Source organism: Myotis myotis, unplaced genomic scaffold (assembly GCF_014108235.1).
Source record: "Myotis myotis isolate mMyoMyo1 unplaced genomic scaffold, mMyoMyo1.p scaffold_m19_p_11, whole genome shotgun sequence".
Taxonomy (NCBI): Eukaryota; Metazoa; Chordata; class Mammalia; order Chiroptera; family Vespertilionidae; genus Myotis; species Myotis myotis.
The window spans coordinates 31,993,783-32,007,752 of NW_023416315.1; the positions used below are offsets into that span (position 1 = coordinate 31,993,783).

Genomic DNA, 13,970 nt, shown 5'->3' on the forward strand with positions numbered 1-13,970 from the left:
TGATTTGTACCTTTACAGAAAGAAAAAAAATGTTCTTTAATTCAATAAGATTATAAGTGCTTACTATTGACTTCTTCTGTAGGAGCTAAAAAAGACAGATTGCTAAGGATCCTGTTTATAGATAAAATGTTCTTAAGTGCCCAAATGATTTCTATTTATGAAAAATCATATGAATTCATCACACTCCATTGGCCTAATGAAGAAGCTAGGAAGTGAGCTGGGTTTGGGGGTTACCACAGGTTAGCAGACTCATGAGTCATCCAATACCACCAGTGTGGTGCTTCTCAAGCTATCTATGTTAAAGAATCAGATTCTGGCTGATTTTTATCTCTGTGTTTATTTGATTTCCTACAGCTCCAACAATATGGCTGTACTGTGTATGTCTAGCATGTAGCTCATGCCATATGCCTCTCACCATAGAATTCAACATGAACAAAACTGGCCTATACAATGTTCAGTGAATTGTGTCATGCACTTGAGGGTTGCAGACTTCAAATTGCTGTAAAAATGCCTCAGCATTTACTTTCAGTTCTGTGCTTAGCTCATTGCACAGCCCTCAGGAGCAGTTGCACACATCTATGGACCACATTTTGACTAGCCCTGAGCTAGTGGGATTTCCTGTACTTCAAAGGCAGAAAACTATATCATACAACAAAGTGTGCAAAGTTGCTTGCAGCCAGGTTTCTGGATCTGACTTAGACTCCAATAGCGTGCTAGATCTGGGCTTGGATTTTAAACTGAAGTCAGAAGGAAGAGGCAGAAGTACCCATTTAACAGGGGAGTTAGTGCCAGAAATGTGGCTTCTTGTAGCCACCAAAGAAGCTTTCTGGATCAGAGAAACGGTGAAGTGATTCTGAGGGCTGAAAGCTGGAGGCTTGTCTTAGAAGCCTTTTCCTCCAGCCTATCCAATTACTGTACAAACCACCTAATATCTGATACTAAATTTCCTTTTGTGTGATTTAGTCAGTTCCCATTATCTGAAAAAAATAAGGCTGCACTAATAAAGATTCATTTGCCAATTGTAATTATTGGGTGGCTTTATATTTTTCGACCGATTAGCAGTTAGCTCTAGTCCAGTGTTCTCAAACTTCATTGTGCATATGGATCACCTGGGAATGTGAAAATACTTGTTCTTATTCAGTAGGGTAGCCTGGGGATCTGAAATTTTGCGGGTCTATCAAGCTTCCAGTTAATTGAGATGGCGTCGGTCCCCAGACAACCAACAAGCACAGCTCATGCCTTTGACTTCCCAGAGGGTCATGTTCTCATGAAAATCATAATGAACTAGAATAGATAGTTCCCCTAAGCTCTATAGTGTCAACTTTTTGCATGGCCAGAATAAAGGAGAGAATGGTTAGAGGATGGCAGCTGAATAATTTAGCAACCATGGATGATTATATTTAGTTTCACTAACAATAAAAAAATGAAGTTAATAAATATCACAGTGCTCATGGGCCTACCAAGGTTCACCGTAAGGCCATGTGTGCATTATGCAAGCCTAAAATGAACCCCAGTATGTGAGCGCTCAGCTACTCTTGTGGCCTTAGCTTTTTTCCTCTAATATACTCATGGTTTCTAAAAGTATAGAAGTCATCCACAAATTTACCAAACCCTGAACCTCCTGTCTGGGTCTACCTACTGGGTGCTTCTCTCTCTTGGATATGCTCTGGGTACATCCATATTAAATCTCATGAAGGATAGGACACGTATCCAAGAGGAAATTAAATAGGGAGAATTTTGTAAGGGAAGAAATATAGAGGTTATCATTTGGATATTATTTTGCCTGATTTCATAGATAAACTCACGAGTATAAGTGTGAAAACTTGCTTATCATGGAAGTTTTGCTCTGTGGTTAGTGCTATATCTAATGCACTGTTAATTCTCAATACATGATATTTGAGTAAAAATGGGATTTTAGTCCTCTCTGTGGTTATAAGAAAAACAGAGCTGACTCACAAGGCCCTTTGACCACCACTCGCACTTCATCCTACTTCCCAGACTTCTCAACTCAGACAAATTGACTTTGATGCTTCTAGCTGTCTCCTAAGAGTGCAATTTTTGTACATATGCCAGTAAAATTAAGAGCATTGAATGTGAGCTAGTACATTAAAATGGACCTGCCTCTGTATGGTTGATTACCATAGTTAAATATAGCACCTTGAATGACAAGCAGAACCGTCAGTGCATTCTCCCATTGGAACAAATGGCTCTATCGTGGCGACAGACTGCCTGTTTCTCATAAACATGCATTTTTGGTCACTGAGAATGGGCAAGAGTTCAACTAAGAATAAACACAAGGCCTTTCAATTCCAGGAGTCTTCTCAAAGTGCATATGCCCTTAGTCATGGACATATATAACATCATCTTCATCTTCATATATAGACATTACAATTTAAAATCCAACATTCCTGTAATCCAAGAAGGCATAGATAGATAAGAGTTCAAACATAAATACTTTTCAGTAAATATTAGATATATATTTACTAGATATACCTATAGTAATGGATATAGTACTAGATATACCTATACCTATGGATATAAATGGATTCTATTTCTAATGCTTATGGTATATTTAATAATTAAGATATCCATATATATACTGTGTATTAAAGTGTGAACTGGAAAAGTTGATTTATTTGAATAAACATGCATTATAAGTGACAACGAATGTTACAAATGATATTAACGATAATGTTAAGCAAACTACTTTTTCTATTTAAAACCATATTGTATTGAGTTAGCCAGGCATGTTTATTTAATTAAATCACTAAACAGAATGGAAATTATCATACGGTAACAGTTCTTGGTTTCTCATTTTCTAAATTAAAACAAATCTGGAATGAGTGAAATGAACAATATGGTAAACTTCGTTTCAGCTAATTTTGCTTAGTCCCTTTATTTCCTATTGCCCATTAATGGTTTAACTACTCTTACAAAATTGGAGGAAATGCAAATGTTAGCTTTGGGTCTAACTGCTTTTACACATCATAAATGTTGATGTATTTTCAATGAAATTAGAATTCCACCTCCAAGTAGAAATAAAAATGTCCAGGCTGATTTCACTGTGGAACACAGAAGACCAAGTTCATAACTGCCTGTGTGTGTGATGAGAATATCAATGCTCTTTTGCAGATTGTGCCAGCAGGAGAAGCTGCCAATGACCTTCCAGTCCTGTGTGATCACCAAAGAGTGCCAGGTGTCGGAGTGGTCAGAGTGGAGCCCCTGCTCAAAAACGTGCCACGATATGGTATCCCCTAAAGGCACTCGCGTAAGGACACGGATCATCAGGCAGTTGCCTATTGGCAGCGAGGAGGAGTGTCCAGAACTTGAGGAAACAGAACCCTGCGTGTCTCAAGGAGAGGCAGCTGCCCCCTGTGCCACGTGAGTAAATAAGGCTGCAGCCTCTGCTGCCATCTCTGCCCAAATGGCAAGTCTGTTCAGCTGTTTAAGTTCAGCTGAAGAGTCGGTTGAGAAATAGTGATTTTTACAAATTTTAATTCTGAGAAGAAAATATCTCTTTACAAACACTATCCTAAAAAAATGATTTTACCCTATAAAAGTGTCTTTAGCAAGCTGTATTTCCAAATCTCCATGAGGGCTAGACTTTTAGCAGCAATTCTCTCTTTATATATTTTCTATAGTAGGTATTAGCAAACTTCTTTTTTAAAAGAGGAAGAGTGCAAATGTATTAGGCTTTATGAGCCAAATAGATGCAATTCTATCTCTGGAGCTACAGATAATATGTAAATGGGTGTGGATACATTCCAATAAAACTTTATTTATAAAAGTAGAAGACAGGTTGGATTTGGTTGTCAGGCAATACAAGCTCCATCCTATAAGGTAAAGTAAGAAAGTCCTATTAAAATTCAGTACTACATATAACAAATTCTATTGAATAAAATAAAATACTACATTAAAATAATAAGACTTGAAGCTCCTTGAGGACAAAGATTATGCCTATTCACTTTTTTAAAAACTGAGACGCATATAACTCAGGGCCTGACGCACAGTAAGCACCCAATAAATGTTCATTGAATTCAGATAAATTTTGAAATATTTGGCACTATAACCTTTTTCTTTTTGTCATTAAAATATGATTTCCAGGACATTACTTTGAATCATCTTCACAATAAATACATTTCAGTTTTGTCTGAATATAGACTATTTAGAATATTTATAAAAAACAACTTTGAGAATCCTAGTTTCTCAGTAGATACATACAAGCTTCATTAGGTTTTTCTCTGGAGTAGTGCATACATTTAAAGAACATGAACTTCATGAACCAGTGAGGAGGAAAATACTACTCCTACTCCTCTTCTAATAAGAATAACACTAACAAGGATAGTGATGGTTTACATGAAATCTTCAATTCTGCAGCACTTTGGAATCCTCCATTCTCCCGTGATATAACAGGTGACTGGGAACCCCAGAGAGCTTCCTGCCTGTCTCTTCCACCGGCCCCACTGACTCCTATGCTCCTCTTCACATAATAGGCTCCAGGAGTTTGCCTGGATCTCCAGCCAGAGTATTTGTCTTCAATGAATTTCTTTTATTTTTGTCTCAAGCTAGGTGTTTTATTCTTTCTCTTCTCAGATATTCAAGCACCATTAACTATATATAATATATATATATATATATATATATATATATATATATATATATGTGTGTTCTGAGTCTCTTTATCTCCCCTCCGCCCCCAGGTTTTGGGGGAATAGCATTTTTAGAATGTGTCACCAATTTACTCTGCCCCTCTCCTCATTGATTTCAGCGAGGAAAGGAGAGGGAGAGAGAGAGAGAAACATCAGTGATGAGAGAGAACCATGGATCGGCTGCCTCTTGCACACATCCCCACTAGAGACAAAGCCCGCAACCCAGGCATGTGCCCCGACTGGGAATTGAACCATGACCTTCTGGTTCATAGGTTGATATTCAACCACTGAGACACGCCGGCAGGACACCAATTTACATGATTGATATTTATTCCTTTCATAGGACTCCGTAGGTGACCTAAATTGAGACTGCATTCTATAAAAATACAAAGTGTTAATTTAACTCCCCTGATGAATGATTTGTTTGGTTTTCCTTTTCTCACACCCCTGCCTGCCACCTGCCGCACTTTGCCCAAGGCATCAATTATCCATGTTTTTAGAATTAACCTGAATGCTGTACTTCCTTTATAAACATGTGTCAAGACTGTTATTACTTGATGCCCCTGTCCTGCACCTCTGTTAAACCATGAACCCTCACTTATAAAAATGAAAAAGGGGCACAAAAGTCACCTCTCCTGTCATGAAACTTTCCCATTGACAAAGCAGAGCGTCTAGATCAGACATCTGAGAGCCCATTTAATCTTTCCTTCTAATCGAGATGAGCATTAGCACATCCATTTGTACCTGTGCTGGCTGTTAATCTGATTAGTAGGGAAGCATCTTGGTTAAAGTGACACAAAGTGCTGCATGAGCCATTTTCTTTGTGCTTTTAGACTATCCATTTTCCTTGAGGTGGAGAAATGCCACCAGTTCCTATCTGCATTGGCATCAGGAAATGGTTCCCTGACTATCTCCTTAAAGCATGTGCTGGGCTGACAAGCTCCTGATATTTCTTCCACATCATAATCTTGATTGGAGCTTTAATTTAGAATCACAGATTGTCTTTCCTGTGATCCACTGATTAGAAATGTCAGCTCTTTTCATCATTTATTAGCACTCGTCAGGGATGCTCAGTGCTACAGAAAAACACGCATTCTTTTTTGTTGTTAATGCTCACCCAAGGATATTTTTCCCATTGGTTTTTATTTATTTAATTAATTAATTAATTAATTTTCTTATTGTTTAAAGTATTATATATATCTCCTTTTTCCCCGATTGACACCCCCCCCCCTTTCCATTGTTTTTTTAGAGAGAGTAGAGGGAGAGAGATACTCATTTATTGGTTGCCTCCCTCCTGTGCCCCAACCAGTGCCAGGGATCAAGCCTACAACTCTGAGGTGTGTGCCCTTGACTAGAATTGAACCCTGACCCTTCAGTCCACAGGTCGATGCTGTACCCACTGAACAAAACTGGCTAGGGCAAAAACACTCATTCTTGACAATGAAGAGAAACCTCTAAATTGTTGTTATATTTTTTAATCCTAAATCACAATTATAATTTTGATCTAGTATGAAGAAGCAATTTTCATGCATTTTATTACAGGCAAAACAAATGTTGGGGTTGATCATCACTTGTAATGTTTTCCATTCTCAGATTCAGTCCCCCTTTGTTTATAAGTATTGAAAAAGGGCAAGCCTGAGTTTAGCTTAACTGAACATAAAATTTTATGTTTTCAGCATTATGCTATCTTGTAATAAAATATTTATAAGCAATTTTCAGTGATTGCAATTAAAACAAGATCATCCTAAATTAAACTCCTCCTTAAATGGAGCACTGTTGAGGATGAAGGAGAAGAAATTGAATCTGAATCTGCACCGGAGATATGGTAGTTTACGATTGCTTCAATAGGAAAGTGTTTTTTAATTACTTTTTTAAGAAAAAAAAATGAGCAGAGCAGAGTTTTTTCAGTAAACATGGCTGCCGCTGATGGCATTTTCTGTGTTCAGGTATGGCTGGAGAGCCACAGAGTGGGCCGAGTGCCGCGTGGACCCTTTGCTGAGTCAGCAGGACAAGAGGCGAGGCAACCAGACGGCCCTCTGTGGAGGGGGGGTCCAGACCCGAGAGGTGTACTGCGTGCAGACCAATGAAAACCTCCTCTCACATTTAAAGACCCACAAGGACAAAGATGGTAAGCTGTGTTTTATTCTCAAGGATCACACATGGAGACTGAGCATGGGATGCTGCAGGAATATATACCCAGCCTTCTGGGGCATGCATAGCCATATTTCTGTTCACATTATGGTTGCTGTCCACTATGGTGAACAATAATCCAAATTTTGGTCGTAATAATTTAATGCAATTTCATCTTTTGTCAGTTGTGATTTGCTGACAGATCTATCATTAAATTTTCTAACTTCAGGCTCTGAGTGAAAATTTAGGAGTAATTATTTACAAAAATGGAATAAAACCTAATCTTGTAATTATATGCAAAGAAGTATATGTTCTAAAGCCCAAGTTTTCTTTGCTTGGTATAAGAATTACAACCTGCTTATAAAAAAATACCTCTTTTTTCTATTTATAATGTGGTTGAAAAATATGTTAATTGTAGTATTTAGTAAAAATTTCAATTTGAGTTTAAATGAAATCAATACAGAATAAATACAGAATCAAACTACAGTAAAAACAAAACAAAAATAAACCTTTAACGCAAAGGTATGACTTATTTTAATCTTTCAATTAAAGACATTTTAGAATATTTTTGTTTAAATCTCAATTTTGGACCAGATATAATCAAATGTACAAAAGGATAAGTGATTTCAAGATGACCAGGTCTAAATGTATATATTATCACATATTACTATTACTCTGAAATTCTAATCATTATTGAATCAAGTTTATATTCAATTAGTAGCTTTTATGCCCATACAAATATGGATATTTTTAAGTAATGCTATAAGCTAACCCTCTTACATTCCCCTCTACCTGAAGGATAATCTATCCTTCTATCACTAATGTATTCAATGTATATTTTTTAGTTAACAACAGAGTTCCAAAAATTATGTAGGGTGGTGAGGGTAGAAATGTCAACACAAATTTTGTGTCAGGGAAATGTTCATGGTCATCATGAGAGCACATAAACAAGCCAGTAGTTAATAATGCAATATGCTATGCGTTATAAGTGAGTTTTAGAATAACTGTAGGGGGATCACAGAAACAGAAACCTTCATAGAGGAGGGAAGTGGTACTTGAGCTAAGTAATGAGGAGTATGTGCCATAAAGTTAAATGGGTCAGGAATGCAAAAGGGAACAGCATTAGCACACCATTAAAGAGAAGCAAAAAAAGAGAAAAATCTTGCCAGAAAAAAATGAGTGTGTTGTATTTAGCAAGTTGTGGGTATGATGGGATAATTCCCCAGCAAATATGTTGGTTGGAAAGGGTAAAGAATAAACACCTTAGTTCATATTAACAGAGACCAAAAAAGGAGGCAGGAGATACACAGAGAAGGAATCTGATAAAGAATAACCAGAAAAAAAGAGGAAAGAACCAAGAGAAATGGGTGTTCGAAAAACAAAAGATGACTCCACTGCCTCCCCGAAAAGGAGTGGCAAAAGTGACCAGCAATTCATGAAAAGCAATCACGGAAGTTTTGCATGTGTAACTTGCAAAATTTAATTGTTTTTTACCCACTAACTTTACATAGCTTGTCAACTCATTTAGGAATCTAGCCTCGGGATACATTTTACTACTAATATATCTTGAAGTTGTAAGGAAGTAGTATAAAACATGTAATGTTAGTACATTAATATTTTCTTGGCCACGTTAATGGCTACATTTTTAACACTCTTAGGTGGATTTATTATAGCCGTCCTCTCAGAGTAGTATAATTTCATTGCTAGAGGTAGTTCAGAGTTTAGTTTCTGAATGTCAATTATGTCCTGTAGGTTATTACTTTCAAAAGAGCCTTTGGGGTTTGGAATTGGAACTGGATACATTTTTAAATCATTTTGTCATGGATTTTCCCTACTGCTGTCAAAACACAGCAGAGTACCAAAAATAAAAGTCACACCAAAAGGGAAAACAAAAAGAATATTATTGTAAGATGTATCTTTTGGAGTAACAAATGCCAAAGCAAAGATCAGTGGATATGGAAATAATCAGTTCTTCTGAAATTAATATTTATCATAGAAGCATGTAACATGAATAACTTAGGAATATGCATCCTTTCATGTCACACAGCAAGACTACTATAATCCTCTTTGGAAAAAAAGTTGATTTTTCCCTAAAAGTTTCAGCTTTTACTTCTCGAACTTAGACTATATAAGTTTCCCCCCAGAAGCACTTAGCATTTCCCAATTGGAAACTTATTCAATACAACAGCATCCCAAGGACTGTAAATATGTGTGAATGGAGCACAATTTGACTGTGGGATGTGAAGAATGTTCCATGTATCTTCATTCAATAACTATGAAAGAATGAAGGCTTACTTTACGAAGAGAGGGAAATCTCTCAAAATAACTCCCTCCATCAATTCTAAAAAGAAGGTACTGATCTCAAGAAAGTCTGGCTGTGTCATCATGAACAACCTACCCTAAGAGCAATTTATGTTATACTTCATTTGAAGAACAAAATCTACACTTGTTTTGGCAGATCTATACTATGTATTCTAGAAAAGTTGTTTTCACATGTAACCAAGCTATTAAAATACATTAACTCAAAATAAAATACTTAACTCAAAAATACAATTTCTTGATACAAAAATACTGAAAAAAAGATATGAAATTCATATAACTTCCTTTATTATCTTGGCATATCATATTACACAGGTACTGATCACCTTAGCATAATTTAATTCAATTTTCATGGCCTCGTGTCCTGTGAATCAGTTAACAGTAGTAAAGGCAACAATGAATAGAAATACTTAATGTGACCTAGGTAACCCTTCCAATCCTGACCGCGGGGAAGAGCTAGCAGTAACACTCGGCAATTTCTGTTCAGCCAGCTGATGAGAGTTCCAGTAGGCTGAAAAGTGTGCCGCTTACGCTGGCATGAAATCTACCCTTATCAGAAAGTGGCAGGAAGAAGGCTTGCCCATGGCGAGGTTACTGGTATAAGCCCTAGAAAGCTGATGAAACGTTGCTGATCATTGGATGCATGAACATAAATTGATTTTTTTACAAGCTCAAAGTGAAATGAAAGTAGATTAACTACAGTGATTAAGAAATTCTTCCATTCAAAATAGATTGAACATATTTTTAAATGAGGGAAACCAAAAGTATTGGTTATAAAGCACCATGGCCGAAACCGGTTTGGCTCAGTGGATAGAGCATCGGCCTGCGGACTGAAAGGTCCCAGGTTCGATTCCGGTCAAGGGCATGTACCTGGGTTGAGGGCACATCCCCAGTAGGAGATGTGCAGGAGGCAGCTGATCGATGTTTCTCTCTCATCGATGTTTCTAACTCTCTATCTCTCTCCCTTCCTCTCTGTAAAAAATCAATAAAATATATTTAAAAAAAAAATAAAGCACCATGGAGCTTGCCATGATTTATATTATAGGAAACTTAAGAACATTCTTTGGTAGAAAACATATCTAATAATCCACAGTGAAATCTGGATGAAGTCTGTAGGATTTGAGGTTATTAAGAAAGACAACCTGGATAATGAGCCTGTAGGATGACAGAGCATGAGATAAATCAGCAGAAAGTTCTGGAGGATCAATGGGAAGATGGATGGAGCGAAAGATGATTGAGCTGTGAATGGATAGACAGAAGGATGAACAAAGAGCTCATGTTTTCCCATGCTCTGCAACCAATTAAGGAGAATAAAAATAGTCACTATCCCTAAATGAAATACAAATTCTTTATAGTCTTTGTAGTCTTTTATCTACCATTTCCACAAACTAGCCTACTTTAGTCAAAGCTATTTAAAAAAAAAAAAAAGGCTATTCTTACAGTGCTATTTCCCTGTTATTTCAGGAAGTAAATATCAGAGTACACCAAAGGCTAGTGCTGCACCTTTCCTATCCATCGCTTTGGAAATAACAGGTAGGTGAGAATATTGAACATGACATCTTAATCAGAGATTCTCTACAAATTCTCTGATACAATGGTAGAAAATATAGTGGTTTATTTCTATGTTGCTAGAAATATATCAAAGCTGTCCCATAAAATATAAATGATTTAATGTTTCTTTGATTATCTGTAGCATCATTACATGGGTGTAGATTATAGAAAAACATAAAAATATTTAAAAATGTACTTATGTAAAACTATCACTAGGACCCCACAATTATAAAAACAGATATGTGAAGTTTGGTTGTGAACACTTTTTTGAGATAAATTAATGAAGGTATGAATATTTTTCATAATTTATCATATTTTAAAGCACAGTTCTTTGTGCTCTACTAATATCAATATGGTAAATGAAAAAGGAATTAAATCACACAATGGCTACATTTTAGAAAGAACCCACACTGAGGCGGGAGATGTCCAAAGCACTATAATACAGACAATCCCTGAATGAACCAGACCCTTCTTGGAAATTAGATCTCTGGATATTTTGTGGGAGAGAAGCGCTGTTGCCCTGTGAAGTTTCTCTGGATCAGTAGAGTACAAAATAGAAAGAGAGATGCCAAGAGGTTTCAGCCACTGTGATAGAAGCTAATAAAAATGTACCTGCTGGGAATTGGATTAGCTGGTCAGTCGTCTACCCTAGTTGGAATTTTTAGTAGAGGAAGAGCTTACTAATGAGATACCAGGAAGTATTCAACCAAAAGGATATAAAAGAAATATATGATGAAGCAGCTTGGATATCATGTAAACATGAAAACAGTACTTATACTACCTTTGATTTGTTCAACATTTAGTAAACACTTGCTATTTTTTTTTTCAAAGGTCTGGTGAGATTTTTATTTTTCACTGATACATATTTCTTTTCTTTTTATACATACATACATATATATATATATTTTTATTATTATTAGTTAAGGTATTACAAATGTGTCCTCATCCCCCCCATTAACCCCCAACCTCCCCCCCACCCCACCCCACACACTCATGCTCCCATCCCCCTGTTGTCCATGTCCATTGGTTTGGCTTATATACATGTATACAAGTCCTTCGGTTGATCTCTTACCCCCGCTCTCCCCTACTTGCTATTTAATATGTTTGTCCTCTCATTTGTAAAATAGTTCAATTTAATTAGTCTGAAAATTATCTCTTGAACATATCAAACACGCTTTCTTTAAAACTTTTTCTATTTCAGCAAGAGTTTATATTTACCCCCTAATAAACATTTATTCAAACCTCTGAGTTGGAATAGAGGAAACATGATTTAGTTGTTAAATCAAATGACAAGGGTCATAATTCATGCACATTATTTCAAGTTGGCCACTCATTTCAGAGAACATATATTATATCTATATTCTCTCTTCTAATAATACAGATAGCTTTAACATCATTTGAATTTTTATCCTAAGGCTACTTTCAGAAGCACACTAGACTATCAGAAGACCTGGTTTTTATTTCTGCGTGACCCTGTTCCCTTATCCACACTACTTAACTTTTATTTGCCTGAAAAGGCCTACTTAATGACTCTGCAATATAACTGGAAATGGAACAGCAGAATAACTGAATATCATCCTATATAGAACACCTAGACATGCAGACTACAGTATTGTTTTAAATGCTTTTAGGAGCAGAACTGATGTCTTGAAACTAAGTGATTCCTCAAAACAAACCAGGAAAAGTGAACTAATGCTTTCTGTGGTTGTCCTTGGGTAGGGATGGTACAGGAAGAGGGTTACACATTAAGGAGACTTGGGGGCAGTGAAGCCCAAAAGGGTCGTAACATAAAAGTCTTAGCCAGAGACAGAGAGCACAAGCAGACATATTGCATTACACCGTCCACCTCAAAGGGCTGTAGCATCAACGAGTGAGCAGAGAAACTCAATTTACCTCTGGAGAGAGATGATCAATAGCAGTCAGCCTCAGCCTCAGGTTGTGGCAAAGTCAAATCTCTCCTAAAAATTCCCACTATAGGCCTGTACCCACACTAGTTTAAGTTTCAAATTTATGGTACTTCCATGTGTCCAAAGACAACTGAGAAATTAACATAAAAAATGGTGCCAGGCAAATGGTACCACCAGTGCCTGACATAAGCAAAAACAAAAATTCTGAAGAGGGAATCCCTTTACCAAGCCACAGGATTTGCTGAGATCAACTGCACCATTAAAAATTGCAGACTACACAAGGAAAGGTAATCTATTGTAAACAGGTTTTTAAATGCCCAACAAAGAGTAAGGCTAGACTCAAGGTTGGGAATATTAGAGATAGCAGATAGAGATCATAGAATGCATATGCTAAAACTTATTAAAGATGTAAAGGAAAAAATTTAAATATTAGATGTAATGAGTCAATGAAAAAAGAACAGATTTAAAAAGAAATAAGTTCCAAAACAAAAAAGTACTTTAGCTGGAAATAAATACGGTAAATGGAGAGATCAGAGAAATTAAGCTAAACAGTTATTAGTTAACTGAAGATAAACACAAGAAATTGATTCAGAATGCAACACTGAAAAAAGAAGTTGAAAATATATGTGAAGAAAAAAGTTAAGCAGATTTAAATAAGAAGATTCAAAATGAGAGAATCAAGGGAAAAGATGAATTTTCATAACTGATGAAAGACAGGACTGTGCAGAGTCAAGAAGAAAGTTTTCAGGCAGGAGAATAATATATGCACATTTAGGCACAATGTAGTGAGATTATAGCTCATAAAATACAAGAACATATTAAAAAGAATTAGAAGTTAAAATTAACTGCAAAGGAATTAACAAATTAAGAGTAAAATTTCAACAGCTGCAAAGAAAGCAAAATAACAAAAATGATGTATAAAAGGTACTGAGAGGAAAATAACTTTCAACTTAAATTATTTATCCAGCTCCTTGTTATTATATATTGTGGGCAAAATTAAGACACAAGTAGAGGGGTTTACCTCATTAAACCCTCACTGAAAGAACTGCTAAATGATAATGTTTAGGAAGAAGGAAATTGAACCCAGAAAGAGAAGAATACAAGATGTGCAAAGAATTTGGAAAACACCTGGGTAATCTATCCTATATAATAAAAGGCTAATATGCAAATTGACCAAATGGTAGAACGACTGGTCGTTATGACATGCACTGATCACCAGGGGGCAGACACTCAATGCAGGAGCTGCCCCCTGGTGGTCAGTGCACTCTCACAGGGGGAGTACCGCTTAGCCAGAAGCCGGGCTCATTGTTGGTGAGTGTAATGGTGGTGGCAGGAGCCTCTCCCTCTTCCATGGCAGTGCTAAGGATGTCTGACTGCTGGCTTAAACATGTCAGTCGGACATCCCCGAGGGTTC

At 36.6% G+C, this 13,970-nt stretch overlaps 1 protein-coding gene across 4 annotated transcripts in view; it reads left to right on the forward strand.

Annotated features, from left to right (window-relative positions):
• THSD7A (thrombospondin type 1 domain containing 7A) overlaps positions 1–13,970 on the forward strand; it is a 319,576-nt gene that overhangs the window by 140,267 nt on the left and 165,339 nt on the right. For 3 of the 4 annotated variants that reach the window (XM_036328030.1, XM_036328032.1, XM_036328033.1), the window contains exons 3-5: positions 3,133–3,381; positions 6,596–6,777; positions 10,563–10,631. In XM_036328030.1, coding sequence (XP_036183923.1) covers positions 3,133–3,381; positions 6,596–6,777; positions 10,563–10,631 — 500 coding nt within the window. The remainder of the gene's footprint in view (positions 1–3,132; positions 3,382–6,595; positions 6,778–10,562; positions 10,632–13,970) is intronic. The other variant, XM_036328031.1, reaches the window with a different exon arrangement.